At 36.2% G+C, this 16,757-nt stretch overlaps 1 protein-coding gene across 1 annotated transcript; it reads right to left on the bottom strand.

The window, feature by feature from the left end:
• Window positions 1-392: 392 nt before the first annotated feature.
• On the bottom strand, window positions 393-2,882 carry LOC145069432 (uncharacterized). Its single transcript, XM_079016364.1, has 5 exons — window positions 2,765-2,882; window positions 1,427-2,025; window positions 1,200-1,341; window positions 965-1,108; window positions 393-884 (listed from the first exon to the last, which is right to left on the bottom strand). Exons 1-5 carry the CDS (start codon window positions 2,795-2,797, stop codon window positions 420-422), a joined length of 1,383 nt encoding a protein of 460 aa, XP_078872490.1. The 5' UTR covers window positions 2,798-2,882; the 3' UTR covers window positions 393-419.
• Window positions 2,883-16,757: the final 13,875 nt, after the last annotated feature.

Here is a 16,757-nt window from a genome sequence, read left to right as displayed (position 1 = left end):
TTATTATTAGTTCGTCTTCATCCGGCACATCATCATCAAATTTGTTCCCTGCATTGTCATTCCTCTCCTCCCACTCCTACATTAAAGATAATACTTTATACTTAATAACGAAATACACATAATTTAATAAGCAATAATATCTAAATAAACAAAATATTAATATAATATTAATGTAACTATAATAACCTCTTTAACTTCACTATAATCGTTTACATCAAACACATCATCATCAAATTTGTTCCCCGCATACTGATTACTCTCCTCCAACACCTACATTAAAAATATAACTTTTTACTTAATAACGAAAGACACTTTATTAAAAAGTAATTATTAAAATCGTAAAGGTAACATCTATAACAACCTTGTCGTCTTGAGTATCACCAAAAACATTTTGAGTTGTATTGTTTTTATTCATCACTTCATCTTGCACAACCTATATTTTCAAATATAAAATATGAACACAGGTATTCATATATGTTAATAAAATTTAATAAATAATGTAGCGTGTAACTAACCTGTTCATCATAATTTCTTTGTGACACTGTCGTATCATCAAAAAAAATGTCGTTCCAAAATTGGTCATTATTCACTTCTTCAACAAAAACCTCTGTAGGTTGTCGGTTCATAAACACATGCTGCTCCAGTGCATGTACCCGTTTCAACAACTCGTCTAGCTTGTGTTTCCCACTGCCCCGACCTCTACCATGAGAGCGACCACTGGACGACATACTAGACGAAGATTCGTCTTGTCTCCTAAAATGGTCTCGTACTGGGGATGGAACTGCTTTCCCTTCACCATATACATACTCTTGAAATGACATATAATAAAAAGATGTCATCTCACCATCACCCGGTAACATGTTTTGTCTTGGTGGTAGCCCCTCCTAAAAAATTAAACATATTAAAAATGCATATAAAACTATAATAATCAACTTTATTAATAATAAACGAAATATTTTTAAACCTGCATCTTTGACCAAATCTTGTTCACGTCAACCCATTTCAATTTTTTTGTTCCGCTCCATCTTTTCATCCGAGGCAAGTCTTTATTTTTTCTCAATGCAAATCCACATGCACGAACAGCCGGAATCATCTCATATATCCATATCTACAATTTTGTACAATAACAGTAATAAAAGTTAAAATTAAAATAAAAAAGATAACAATAAAACAATATAAATATAAGAAAATTTTTATACCCTAATTGGAGCCGTAAATCCTGAGACGGAATACTTTAAAGTTTGACCACGCTGAGGAAGTGATAAATAATGATGTATCTTACTCCACGTATCCTCAAGGTCAACATAAGTAAAATCCCATAGATAGCTACCCCAAGCGAAGCTAACAAAACAAAAAAAAACAAAATTCATTATTATATAAATTATAACTTTAATAAAATAGAACTTTTAACGTAAAGAAAATATACCTATTCCAGAGATCCAAATTCTCAGCCAAAAAAAACCAATCTTGTGGCACCCGATCGTTAACTTCTTTGCCCAAAAAACCTTCACACAAAATGTATATCAAACATACTCTAACTGCATCAAGGTCGTCAAGTGCTAGGAATGTTTGATTTAAAATTAAACTTTTCAGGTCGCCGATTTTCACCGAACTATTAGTATGGTCCGGAAATAGCCGTTCACGCAGTAAACATCTTTTTTTACTGCTTATTAATTTTTCCGACCCTTTTCTCCCAATGTTTTTTGGATACTCCCCAAAATTGAAGCCGGTAATCAAACAAAACTCTTCCGGCCCATAAACCATTTTGGTATTGCCTACTCGAAAATATAAACGTTTTATTCCATCTGGAGATAAAACAGGGTCCGGCCGGATCTGATGAAGGAACATTTTATGAAACAATAAAGCGTCCCCTTGTAAACGAGGGACATCAATAAAATAGCCAAAGACGGTATTTCTGAAAATAGCACGTCGGACATCATCTAAAACTTCAAAGACTTCCCATATGTTACCGCCAGAGCCTTTTAGGTTCGCAAAGGCTTTCGTATTCATTAAACTAAAATCATGCTGCAAAAAAAAACACAAAAACAAATTAGATAACTAAAAAATATACTTTTTTTTAAATATATTACGAACTGCAAATACTTTCTTAATTACTAATATATATATTTCCGATAAAAAACAATAACATACACATATATAAACAATTTTCCAAGTTATACAACAAATATATTTACGATAGATCACAATATCATACATAATTATATAAATATTTTCAACTTAAACATATTTTCAACTTAAACAAATTTTCAACTTAAACGACAAATATATAAACAATTTTTATCTTTCTAATTAAAACTAACATTATATAACCATAACCATATAAACAAAAAAATTTAAAAATAAAACGACAACCAAACTAACAATTTTGCAAGTTATACGACTACTTTATACAAATTTTTCAACTTATACGACAAATAAAAACAATTTCTAACAATATATATACGACAAATTTTCAACTTATAAATGTTATACGACAAATATATATACAATTTATATAAACAATTATAGGATAAAAATTTACAAGATTTCAGGTTATACAACAACTAAAAAAACTACAAAAATAACAAATTGTAAACATTATCCACGCAGTCTCTACTTGTCTCTACTTGCATTTAAACTTCAAGTATACTAAAAATATACTAAAACTATCAAACACAACAAAATTACCCTTTTTTAACACTAAATAATACAACAATTGATAAAAAAAAAATAACTTTAAACATTAAAAGAGTTAAAATCTAACCATATTTGCGGGATTGTTGACATAATCCTCCATTTTCTTCAAAAACTAGCCAAAATTCCGAGAGAAGCCCAAAGTTAGAGAGAGTTTTTGTGTAGAGAATGGTGAAAATGAAAAAAAAAAAAAAAACGTTTTTATACCTAAAAAACACCCATTTCGCAGGTGAGAAGGCCCCATCTGCGAAATGGGCATCTCATCTGCGAAAGTACAAGTGCCTGAAGCACAGCTGTGCTTCAGGCACTTGTACTTTCGCAGATGAGATGCCCATTTCGCAGATTGGGCCTTCTCACCTGCGAAATGGGTGGCTATTTTTGTAATCCCGATTTTTTTTGGCTATTTTTGTAATGCAATTAGTATAATTGGCTATTTTTGTCATTTTCTCTATTTTTTTTGGGTTCAGTTTACATCCTTATCTTTATGTTTGGGTTTAGCTGGTTTCACTGGTTTAGTTCATTTTTAGTGTTAATAAAATGGACACTATTTATTATTATTGTTATTTTTTTGTACATATTGGGTCCGGGAAAGTTTTTTAATGTTTTTTTTTTTTTTTTTTTTTTTTTTTTTTTTTTTTTTGTGAATTTAATATATTTTACAATTTATTTAAATATGTAACGTCGTATAAATAAAATTAAATCTGTAAAAGTCATGAGATGCTAGCTGCTCTGCAATCCAATGTTGTACTAAATAAATGATTTATTTAAGAAAAATAGCCGGTTGATCAGTCGGTCTATTGTACTAGGAATTAGTTAATGACCATAAGTGGTAAACGCATTTATTTAAAAAATAAATAAATATTATCAATATTCTAATAAAATAGATAAATAATCGTACAAATATTCATGTTTAAGTGTTTAAAAATAAAAGTCAACAATCATATTCATGCCTATCATATGTCCATATTTAATAAGCTCCAAAAGCTTATTTTAAAATATTTAATTGTTCATAGTTTAACTGTTTAATTGTTCATAGTCTTCTACTCATTTTCGCCATCTTCGATGATGTGGAATTGTGGGATGTGGACTCCATCTTTTTCTATTCTTCATGGAAATCTACCAATGACCACGCCATAAGTATAAATATTTACCAAAAAGCCTTAGCGTACCGTCGTTCTATAATGTCAAATGTTCAATTCCCATTAGAGATAGAGGACCCACCTCTCTCTCTCTCTCTCTCTCTCTCTCTCTCTCTCCCCCCCCCCCCCCCCCCAAACACCCAGGAACACTTTCATAATCTTAAGAACACATCTTCATAATCTCAAGAACACTCAAGAACATATTCATGAACTTAAGAATATCTTCCACAATCACCACCCTTTGACCACCGCCTGCCACCACCACCACCACCACCCTTACCCTTTGACCACCGTCTGCTTCCACCCTATAACCACCATTGTTGAAATCTAATTCTAACCTTAAATCAAAACCAAGAGCTTAAACTTAAAATCTAACCTGTAATTCAAATACTTCAACACCGTCATCTTCTTCAAAAATCCAAACCCAACTCATCCATTACCCATTTTCTCCTCACATACGCATATACATACACCACACAATCGGGGATTTGGTTCCCAGTTTACAAACCCAGAAATTTGCAGACCCATCTCCATCTACGCACTAACCATCACCTCAATTACCCTCCTGTATCAACCTCCATCGTTTCAACAAACCTTACAACACCAGGCATCACCTCCTGCATCATCTTCTTTACATAACCACCTCCATTACCTTGTTCTTGATTCGTTTTTAGACTTGTTGCCACCAGGTTCTGCATCGATTGCAAAAAAGATGAGGGGATGATCAGATCTATTATTTCTCTTTGTATACACTTTGAAAGCTAGGACCGGTTCTGGATTTTTTGGGGTTTGGAAAGCTAGAAGTCAATTAGTCAGAGATTCAAACAGAGGATGAGTAATGCGACTTTCAGATCACTTAGAGAATTTCACTATAGTTGTTTGATGGGTGAAGAAGAAGAAATTCATCACATGGCTCGTTTGATTGGTGAAGAAGAAGAAATTCATCAACAAAGAGTGGAACTTCGGTTCCTAGAGTAGGAGGCTTGAAGATCAAATGATCGATCGTTCTTTTCTACTTTTCTTGGGGTTCTTAAATTTGGGGTTAGGGGTATTAGGAGGTCACAGGGACATTAACATGTTTGTACAGATCTATGGTGCTTTCCTACAAGAGAGAGAGAGAGAGAGAGAGAGAGAGAGAGAGAGAGAGAGAGAGAGAGAGAGGTGAGCCCCAAATTAGGTAATTATTTTATTTTTCATTTAAATTAAATAAAAAAAGCATAAAAAATATATTAGAAGGGCATAATAGTCTTTTTAGTTTACCGAGGGACCAAAAACGCAAAGAAACTAGCTCAAAAGAATACCAATCCAAAAAAAATCATGGTTTGGACTAAAAACCCAAAAATTTGCATACCACCATTTTTGCAATTTTTTCTTTTAGAAAAAAGATAAAAAGAAAAAGAGTTACCACTTACACTTTCTTACTTTACAAAACTACCTTTAATTTTTTTTATCCAATCCACTTCTACCCCTCCGGTCTTTTATTCCTTCATTTAGCAACCAATTCTTTTTGTTTATTTCAATTTAGATAGGTATAAATAGAACGTCCACAATAAATAGGAACATAATTTTAATGAATGTTAAAATTGACATAAAAATGTTAACATTCAATAAATTTTCTTCCATTAACCGACAAATGATGGTCAGGTATACTCCACAATAGAGAGAGTATACTTTTGGAATAAAACTGAATTGTCCACATAAATAACACCATATTTTATATCATAGTTTTAAATAACATTCAAGGTATTAGTGTCGATGCGGGAGACACGAGATGGAAGGTACTGTTGGGAACACTACCCAACACTACCCTGGGTGTCCTTACTCCTTACAAGATTGCCATGACGAGCTTCTACGACTCTCTATCATTCTTCATCTTTTACTTTTTTTTAATCGATTGGGGGAAGGTATAGAACCTAGGAGTGACTATTTCTAATTTTCTATGTGTTTTGGAAAGAGAAGGAATGAGAATGAAAAACCTAATGTGGCATTTGGGAAGGGTGGGAAATGTGGTAAGGTAAGGTTACCTACCACCTCTTGCCTCATTCATACATCTTAATTAAGGAAGAACAAAACTCATCTCATGTAATGCACCAATTTTTTCTCGGTATTCTACGTAAATCCAAAAGGCGGGGGTGCTTGTACACCTTGGCAATGGGTCCCATCGTAAATTTAGACCAATTTATTTTATTATATTGTGGACCAATTGATTTTTGTTATGGATCCACCATAGGAGTATTTGTGAGAGCAAGTTCAAATCCATTGGAAAATAAAAACAATGCAAAACATGTATTGGTGATCAGTTGATAAGAAATTCCTCCGCAACATCATATCCATCAATCCAAGGCAACCAACCATTCCTAAAATTCTTCCACAAAATCTTATATAACAATATTGAAATCGTTTGTTCATCTTTTCAATATGGAGCTAATTAAGATATATAAACGATCACTATTTAAGTTAATAAAAGAGGTATTATATACATAAATGTTAGCATATACTCTATAAGGAACTCAATTATACCAGTGACTGGAAAGTGCTTGAATTGCTCGCTCTGTTGATGAAAGAATTATAACAAAATATATAGCTAGGGACAGATTAATTCTATAAAGATATATAAATCAAAAGAAGAAAAGCTAGAAAAATACAATGAAAGAAGAGGAATCAGGGTGGCTGTAGAACACTGAAAAAGGAGTTGCAGTTCTTGTGGTGGTTTGATTAAGAATGCTCCTCATGCGTTCTCTCAAAATGTCCATTACCATTTGATATTCTTCAAAAAGCTCCACCATTACCCCAACCTTCATCATCTTCTTTCTTTCTTTCTTTCTTTCTTTCGTAGGCAGCAGGTGTTCACGTTTTGTTTTTCGTTTGGAAGAAGATATAAATAATTCAGATGGTGGTTAAGACGTAAACGTCTGGCAAGAATACAACAATTAAGGTCAATGGGGGCTACCAAATTTATCTCTTTCTTTCTCTCTCTACACATCACATGTCTTATCAGCATTTATATATAATTACAGTTACTATTATTATTATATCATGGATTTGAATTGAATATTGGCATGTGAAAAGGGATGAGAGAAGAACATCATCATATCATTAAAGAAAAAAGAATGTCGATCTTTATTTTATTATTATTTTTTTCTGAATCTGTGGCCACAAAGTGATGGCATCATCGTTAAATTAATATCAATGATAGACGTATTAGTTTCATAAATACAATATATATTAAATGAATGGGTCCAACCGTCCAATCAAAAAGAAAGAGGTTGTTTAGGAGGGATGGATCTCCATTTAATGTTTTCAGTATTTATATACAAGGGCAAACAAACCTTAAGCTAAAGAATCATGAAGTGTTATACTTCGGGACTCGGGTTATACATGATGTTTTATGGTATAATTAACACCATCGATCGTTTAAAGACTAAAGAGTTAAAAAAATAAATCAAAATACACTTTTTTTTTTCTTCTAAAAGTTGCTTTGAACACGTTTATATCGTATAGTATTATCCAAGACTATGTTGCCAATTTTGACAAGCAAAGAAGAAGTAAAACGCAAAGACAAATTTGTTGATAAAAGTCTTAATTACCTTTTGAAAACAAAACACGAACCGTTTTTCAAGCCAAACCTAAACCAAAATGCACACCAACTACCCTACCGAAGTCATGTCTTTGTTGAGAAATTAAATATCCTCCTACAATTTTCTCGTACTTATCTTCCTACTCATATTAAATGATGACAAGTGGATTACAATATTATTAAGAAAAATTAAATATGACATATGTCATCATTTGACATGGATAAGAGGATGATAGAAAGAAATTGTAGGAGGATATTTAATTTCTCCGTTCTGTTATTATCCCACACGTTATTTCGTAAAAAGCAATTGCTCATGTTGAGAAGTAAAGTCGCTTTCCTAAATTCTACAATTACAAAAAGGTCCATAATTAAAATGTTATTTTGTAAGGTCAAACAATAACCGGTTTAGATGTTTCACCAATCAAATCAAAGATATTTGTTTAATCTTTACTCTTCTAAACCCTACGAAATTAGTCAATTCTTCTCAAAAACCTCATACACAACCTAAAAAAATTGTACATTCTGCTAGAAACTGAGCCTCAAATTTTTTTCATTCGACTCAAAGTCGAGCTTTACAAATCACATAAAGCTTCATAGAACATCACAACTTTATCTACTAATCTCAAATTAGGCATATCAACAAATACGTTAGCCCCTCTGTGATCTTTTATGTCTTTAGTTGTATATGGTAACAATTGCACTTTAAGATGTTTTCTTCCTGTTTATTATGATTTTCATTTACAAGAACAACGCTTATCACTCAAGAAGTAAAGGTAAATTCCATCATCAATGTCTTAATCAACATCAACTAATGTATAAGTAATTTGACAACGAATTTACGATCATAGGTAATTAAGATCCTAATCTTGAGAATTTTGGATTAAACAAATTTAACATACTTTACAGTTTACACAATACCCAAAACAATGAATTGGTGAAAAGGTCAATAAGTTTTGTCATACAGGCTAGTCTAAGGCTACACAAATCAGATTTGAAAGAATGCGTTTTGGTTGAAAGAAGATCATGAAATTAACTAGTGTAATCATATGAAAACTTCTTTTAGTAACAACGAATGATTATATTGCAATTAGGCTAGGTAAAGCTAACACCATAGAAAAGATAGTTATACACACATTTAGGGCCTATGGGTTGTTTGGTAGGATCTAATTTTTAAGATGTTTAAATTTCTAAGAAGGTCTGAATTTTTAAGATTGTATTTTTAAATGTTGTTTGGTTGGAATCTTTGAATTGTAATGTTGAATTACAAAAATGACCATTTTACCCTTATGTGTTATTTTTTGCTGAATCCAACGGTTTTTTTTTATAAAATACATAATCAACTTCTTGATTATTTATAAAAAAATATAACCATATAAAATCCATATTAAACATAATCAAAACTCAATACAAATCCAAATAAAAAATAACATGATAGTTTATTCTATCTCATTTTTTTTATAGTTTATTTTAGCATTTTTAGCCCATTCTTATTATTACTGCATTGCATATTCTATCTCATTCTTTTTCTTGGATCGTCTAGGGTACTTTCTATTTTGCATGAGGTGTTTTGCAGGCTTTTGGAGTCTCGTTGCAGTTGCGGATTAGCATGTTGTTGGTCTTGGTGGGCTTGCAAAGAGTTATTGGGCTTTACAGATCCATCAATGAAGAATTAGGGCTTGACATGTTGAAGACTTGGATGAAGTGTGATTATGAAGATGGGTCATAGACTCTTGAAAATGGACTTGGACTATACATATTGAAGCTTGAAGATCATTGGTCCATTTTGAATCATATGAGGTGTGGAGGGGACCAAAAGAATATTGATTAGTGGAGAAAAAGAGCCAACAATGTTTCAGCACCATTTGCGAGGGTGGGGTCTCACCAGTGCAAGTTTGCGAGGGTACCCGTACAAATGCACAATTAGGGGCATTTTTTTGTCATTTGGCTCATTATTTACCTTGGGGGGGGGGGTTAGGTTTGACAACCACACTTCAATCTTTCCATCATTAGAGCACCTTGGAGGCATTTTTGGAGATCTAGAGCTACATTCTTCTCATCCTTCTAGTAATTCCTAGTTTCTTGATGATAAAACACTTTTGTGATTGTTCTCTTGTTTCCATGAGTGGCTAAACCCTTGGATATTTATGAGTTTTAAAGGATTCATGTTTTGGTTTCATTTATCTCATGTTTATGATTCTAGTTCATAATTCTTACGCTTGTTTAATACTTTGATCATGAGTTTGGTACTTGATGAGAAATTGTTAGTCTTTTTCTTTGGTTTGAATCATTGAATTTGCTTAGTACAAGGGCTTTATGATGATATAAATCATCTCTAGCTTATGGATCATGACTCCTTTATGAATGTGTAAGCATTGACATCCTCTAGGAATTGGGAGTTCCTTTATTCTTAAGGCTAATCAATTCTCTTGAGTTCAATTGCTTCAATTAGGTTCTTGATTATGATTAAGAAGGTGTGTTGTGGGCTTTCCCAACCTCCATACTCCTTTGAAATTTTTTGGCATATCATGCTTCATGATTGCTTTAACCAATTTGGGTTGAATGATAAGCTTATTTATTGAATCCTAATGATAGAAAAACAAATATCCATTGTGTTGAATTACCTTGGTTGACCAATTTTCTCCAATATTTGAGCATCTCACCATCTTGCTTAATTTCAAGCTTTTTAGTTATTGAAGTCTTTTAGTTTTTAAAAAATTATCCCTAGTTTAGTTGTAGTTAGTTAGTTTTATTTCACTTGTTCAATTGGATTGCATTGGTGATTGAATACAACCATTTCCCCGATGACCGATCCCCCTTTTACGACTATATTACATTTTATTTATAAGAAAAATGGTGTAAATTGCATGGTGGACTTGCCATCCCACCATGACACTATTATTTCTTGATTATACCCAAACCAACTAATTACCATAATATAAGAAAGAAAAAACTTCAAAAATGGCCCCTGTGGTTTTCGAAAATATCAAGTTTAGTCTCTAAGTTCAAAAAACCTCACAGATCGTCCATGTGGTTTCAAAACTTTTAACATTTGGTCCCTCCGACTCACTCCGTTACCATTTAGCCATTAAGTGAGGGGCATTTTTGTCATTTCATTACCCAGGGACCATTTATGAGGTTTTCTATTACTTTTAAAAAAAATTAAAAAATAAATAAAATTTAATATGCAAGGGGTCCCACCCCATCTCTCTCTCTCTCTCTCTCCCTCTCTCTCTCTCTATCTATCTCTCTCTCTCTCTCTCTCCAATACACGATCAAGTGCCAGATCATGTTAAGCTCGATAATTACATCCCCATTATTCACTAATAATCAATAGCCCTTGAAGAATGTAAATAAACACAGAAGAAATCAAGTTCTTTTCTTTATTCACTTGTAGCTAGATGTCTGTATGATGATGTTCTTATTGCTTTTTGGTGCTAGTTTCGATTGATTTGCAGAAGTGATGAGAAGTGTATACTCCGCAGTGAATAATTCCAATCTTGCCTCCAATTTCCTATTGTAACATGTTGAATTTCTTCACTCGATTCATAACCCATTTTAATGGCATAAAACCGACTGCTTTTGAATCTTTCTTCCTGGAATCGATCATAATCATAACCCATTCTTCAGTGTGTTTCTGCAACTAAAAACAGCCCCCCCTATAAGACACCTTGTTTATCAGATCTACTTCATCAACTTCATTATCAGATCTACTTTTGATTACCAAATTTCCACCTGTCGTCGATCTCCTTCTTTTTCATATTTTCCAACTCCTGCAATTTCATTACATTCAAGAAGAAATCAATCATGACAGTTTCATAAGAAGGCAATTTCTCGTAACCAGGGAAGTAATTCATATCAATCACCAGATACCCATCTCCTTCACCATCTCTAATCATATCGAAATTAAACAGGTACAATCCAATATCCTTTCTCAGGCCCTTCGCTTCCTCAACGAGGAATTCAAGCGTTGACATCTTTAGCTCCTCACCGGAGTTATTATCACTCCTTCTGTCGTCACCAGCGATTACAACACTTGATATCCGAGAGAAACTTATAGTGCCTGGGAGAAGACGATTTGGAATCGGTTTTCAAGGGTTGGATCGATGAGACTACTAATCATGGAACTCGTCTTGTTGTTGCTGTCAAAAAGCTTAATCAAGAAAAGGGAGAAGAGAGTAGAAGCAAAAGGGGAAGTCGACAGTCACAAAAGAGAGATGGGTTTGATTTGGAGAGAGAGAGAGAGAGAGACCTTAGATATTAGAGAGAGAGAGAGGGAGAGAGAGAGAGAGAGAGAAATGGGGTGGGACCCCTTGCATATTAAATTTTATTTTTTATTTTTTTATTTTTTAAAAGTAATAGAAAACCTCATAAATGGTCCCTGGGTAATGAAATGACAAAAATGCCCCTGACTTAACGGCTAAATGGTAACGGAGTGATCCGGAAGGACCAAATGTTAAAAGTTTTGAAACAACAGGGACGATCTGTGAGGTTTTTTGAACTTAGGGACTAAACTTGATATTTTTGAAAACCACAGGGACCATTTTTGTATTTTTGTCTATAAGAAAATCAAGATTTCATATCATAAATGAAAAACATATTTCTTAATTGTTGTACCTAAAACAATCAACAACTCAAATTTAAGAGCTCCACTAATAGACACCACTTGTTCAAGATATGACAATGTACTTTCATTTAGTGAATCCATAACATGCTAATCTTTCATATTCCATCAAGCAAAACAACCAAGCATATGATTTGATCAGCAAAACATTATCATATTTTAGTAAAAAGAACAAGCAAAGCATATGATTTCTGTAACATCCCGATTCCCAGACATATTATTTTACTCAATTATTTTTGGAGTTTGTGGAAGAACTCGGCGAGTTGGAGCTTAAACTCGCCGAGTAGGGTCGCGGATTCTCATCCAAGTCATGTCCGGACTCGGCGAGTCCATTCGTGGACTCGGCGAGTCCACACTGTTTAATGAAACCCTAATCCCCTGGGTTTGGGGCCTATTTAAGGGCACTTATAGCCTCCCATTGCGGCTACCAGTCCCTTGAGAGAACCCTAAGTGAGCCAAATCGTTTGAGAGGAAGGAGAAGTCACATTTGATCCTTGTACCTTTGGGTTTAGCAAGAAGAAGGTGACCATGAGCAAGAGGAGGTGCGATTCTAGCAGTTCCAGAGTTCAGAGACTTCATTTTGAGGTAATAGTTCGAACCTTCTTCAGTTTTGGTGTTGATCCTTAGAGATAGGGTTTTCTAACCCCTTTTGAGGGTGGTTATGTGGAGCAATTGGTCCCTCCTCGAGTTTGTGCCTTGGATCTGGACTCAAAGAGGTCCAGAGACCTTAACCCTTGGAGCTTTATGAGTCATTTTGGGGTTATTGGACTTAGGTTGTTATTTTTGGGGCTAAATCACCATTTGATGCCTTGTTTTTGGTATATAAGCATCAAGATTCGAACTTTACGTGAAATTCATGCTTGGGAAGGCCAGATCTACGGCTTAGGGGCACAGATCTGACCTCAGGAGGTCATTAGAGTTTGTGCATGGCATGAACTCGCCGAGTTTTTCTTGAGACTCGGCGAGTAGAGTTAGGGTTTCACGTAAATCACTCAGTGAGTGGACTTGCCGAGTTGGGGAATAACTCAGTGAGTCAGAAAGGGATTAGAGGACTGGAGTTCAAGGCGGTACTCGCCGAGTTGTTCTTGAGACTCAGCGGGTTGAGTCGGGGTGGCCCCGTAATTCATGCCTGGTGTGACTCGTCGAGCATAGGGAGGGACTCGACGTACCAAGAGGGACAAAGAGTTAGTGGTCATGTGTGTACTCGCCGAGTCAACGGAGTGCACTCGGCGAGTTGGGTCAAAGTTTGACTGTTGACTTTTGTTGACTTTTAGGGTTTGGTCAGCAATGTGGCCTTTGGGCCAAGAGAGGGGGGGGGGGTAAAATGGTCTTTTACCCTTAAGAGGGTGCCAAGAGAGGGTTGAGTCTAGTCTCGAGAGTTATGTTCATGAGAGTATTTGCCTTATGTGATAGACGGCGGTGAGTTCGAGATGCAAGCGTGAGGATATCTGCTTTCTGCTTGCCAGGTGAGTCTTCTCACTATACTTTACCTTGAGTAGGTAACCAGAGTTATGTGAGAGAGTATTGGTATGCTATGTATGTTATGTGTTGTACCACATTATTTCTATGTGATTTATGCTGTGCATGTTTATAGAGTTAGAACCGGAAGGTTCACAGAGTTTGGGTGCACGGATCCATGGAGTTATAGCCTCGAGTGGCTAATATGTGTTACATATGGTATTTTGGGGAACTCACTAAGCTTCGTGCTTACAGTGTTTTATGTTATGTGTTTCAGGTTATCACAGGATCACAGGATGGCACCGGCTCGATCGAACACACCAGAGGAAGCGTTTATTTTGAGGATTCTGGTTTATTAATTGATTGAACAAAAGAGTCATGTATTGTAAATTAAACAAAATGGAGATTTTTGTGAAAAGTGTTAAAGAGATAAACGATTTTAAATGAAAATTTTGTTTTGAAAATTTTGGTGTTACAAATTGGTATCAGAGCCTAGGTTTGAGGGATTCGGATGCACCTTTGGGTAAATCTGGACTCAAACTGAGGAAGTAAGAAAAGTTTTCAAAGAAATGCTTTTCTAAAGAAAATAAGAGTTCAAAGAGAAAGCGAGAAAGAACAGTGTGTACAATCAGCCATAGCTCGAACGGTGATTTCCCAAAATACCCTTACTTTTGTGTTATAAGATATTTATGATGCACTTTATGAGATATTATGCATGCTAGAGACAGGCTAGGTACTTCATATCTTAGGACTAGAGTGGGCTGATTTGTGATGCCTTAGCCTAGGAGTTGATGTTATATGTGATGTGCTTTTGAGTATGTGATGAGTGAGAATATTTAGTTGGAATCCTTTAGGGGATTTGAGTAGATGAGTAATCTAGGGGAGATGCCTAGATGAGTACCGTGATACTTAGCGGAAGAATAGTTAGAACCCGCGAGGGGTAGAGTTGCAGAGTTCGGTGGTACTTTCGAGGATGAGCAGAGCAAGCGGAGTTATCACCCAAAGTGAGTCCTATGTATTCTTCGATGCTCGAATGTTGCTTGCTTCGTGCTTTGTGGAACTCTCGATGATGGGAGTCAGCTACCAAGTGAATATGACGATATTCAGGAGGTAGATGGCTGGCATCATTAGGAGCTCTTCAGCAGCTGATGGCAGAGAAGTGGGAGGACCAAGGAAGAGCCTAGAGAGTAACCTTAGTCAGATGAGTACGCTGGCGGAGTAGAGCATTTCACTGAGGAGCGAGCACGCGTGGTGGAATTAGTGAACGAGAAGGTTGAGCAGCTACTTAGGAGCTCTGGGATGGTCCGTGTGGAAAGTATGGGTAGATGTGGCAGGTAGTATGGGCCCGTACTACCGAAAGCAGAGGACCCATACTCGATACAGGGAGTATTCTGAAGGTTCTAAGTAGCAAATTAAGGAGAGATGTTATGGTTCGTGTACCATACATCAGAGCAGATTGAGGAGTGATGTTATGGTTCGTGTACCAGACATCGGAGCAAATTGAGGAGTGATGTTATGGTTCGTGTACCATACATCGGAGCAGCTTGAGGAGTGATGTTATGGTTCGTGTACCATACATCGGAGCAGATTGAGGAGTGATGTTATGGTTCGTGTGCCATGCATCGGAGCAGATTGATGAGTGATGTTATGGTTCGTGTACCATACATCGGAGCAGATTAAGAAGTGATGTTATGGTTCGTGTACCATGCATCGGAGCAGATTGAGGAGTGATGTTATGGTTCGTGTACCAGACATCGGAGCAGATTGAGGAGTGATGTTATGGTTCGTGTACCATACATCAGAGCAGATTGAGGAGTGATGTTATGGTTCGTGTACCATATATCGGAGCAAATTGAGAAGTGATGTTGTGGTTCGGGTACCATATATTGTAGCAAATTGAGAAGGGATGTCATGGGTTGAGTACCATGGTTCCTAGCAATGATGTTTGTGATTCTCCAGTTATCCGGTCAGGATTGACTACTAGAATTTGGACACGATGGGGTTTTAGGCCTGAGGGCCATGATTGAGTCCGAAGAGGCATCCCTTGAGAGGGAGGTCGAGAATATTTCAGAGTATTTCGGTAAAATGAAGAGAAGGCATTTATGGGGGAATGCGGTCTGAGTGAGCCATCAGCCGATGGAGGAGATGTCACATTTTGTGACCAGATGGGAGCTATTTATGTTTCCCGAAGGAAGTAGGAGAGGCATGAGATTTTAGTTTTGGGTTTAGGAATAAACCCTACGGGTCAACATTGATGACGATTTTTCCACCAGAGTATCAGGCAGCATGTCTGCCGCGAGGAAATGATCTACCATGAGCAGGCAATCAGTGGGGACTGAAATGGTCAAGGATCACATTACACCCTAATTGAGTATAGTAGGGCGTGTGGTAGTGGTATCAGTGGGTAATCCAGTCGAGTATATCAGAGCGGTGGCTCTTCTGTCTATGATGAGTATTGAGTATGGTAGTGGAGCCCCTATTCTTGTGATGAGTCATGTATTGGAACGAAGGCTGAGAAGTCGAGGATGGAGAGTAGGATGATTTATTGTTTTAGTCTAAGAGTCAGTACAGGACAATTGAGGTGTTCAGTATTGGGATGGTATGAGACTTCGAATGGCTAGAGGCAGTCGTAATGAGGAGTTCCTGAGGATCTCTTCAGAGATTTAGGGTAATTGAGGGTTCTTGATCTCTTTGTGGGGAGAACATTGGCCGTTGTGTGGCACCTTCCAAGTGTGGTCGCGATGTTTTTGGTGTAAACCGTCTGTGGGGTAGATTATTGATGCGTCAGTTGGTGATGGTTCGAACCATAAGTGGGGGAGAACCGGGTATTTTATTAAGGGGACCAGAGATTTATGCAAGAGCGGTTAGGGGTTGGATACAGAAACCTGCAGCTTGAATTCATGAGATCAGGGTCATTGGTGATCAAGGAAAGGTGCAGGACGAGATAATGCATGTGGTATATGTCTGAGAGAAGGATGGGTGTCTCCACGGCAGGTTTTCAATGGTCAGGAATCTAGTGGTGGTCAGGGTCATTTCAAGTGGAAGGCCTGTAATGATGGTATGGGCAGTTGAGAACTTCTGGGTCGGAGTCTGGGTAGAAGATTGTTGAGCAGCCAACTCCCAGGCGGGTATGTGTATTCTTGCTTAGATTTTGAGCAGTAGAGGAAAGGGTTTCGGAGCATCATCAGTGTGTTCTGAAGAGTTAGCCCCTTCCTTGTATTCCTATTGAGTGTTTGGATACACTGAAGTTGCGCATTAAGTGAAATGG

The sequence above is a fragment of the Lactuca serriola genome, chromosome 8 (assembly GCF_051521515.1).
Source record: "Lactuca serriola cultivar US96UC23 chromosome 8, Lser_US96UC23_V15, whole genome shotgun sequence".
Classification (NCBI taxonomy): Eukaryota; Viridiplantae; Streptophyta; class Magnoliopsida; order Asterales; family Asteraceae; genus Lactuca; species Lactuca serriola.
The sequence above is the reverse complement of the archived record's forward strand: the minus strand, read 5'-3'. Positions and strand labels throughout refer to the sequence as shown.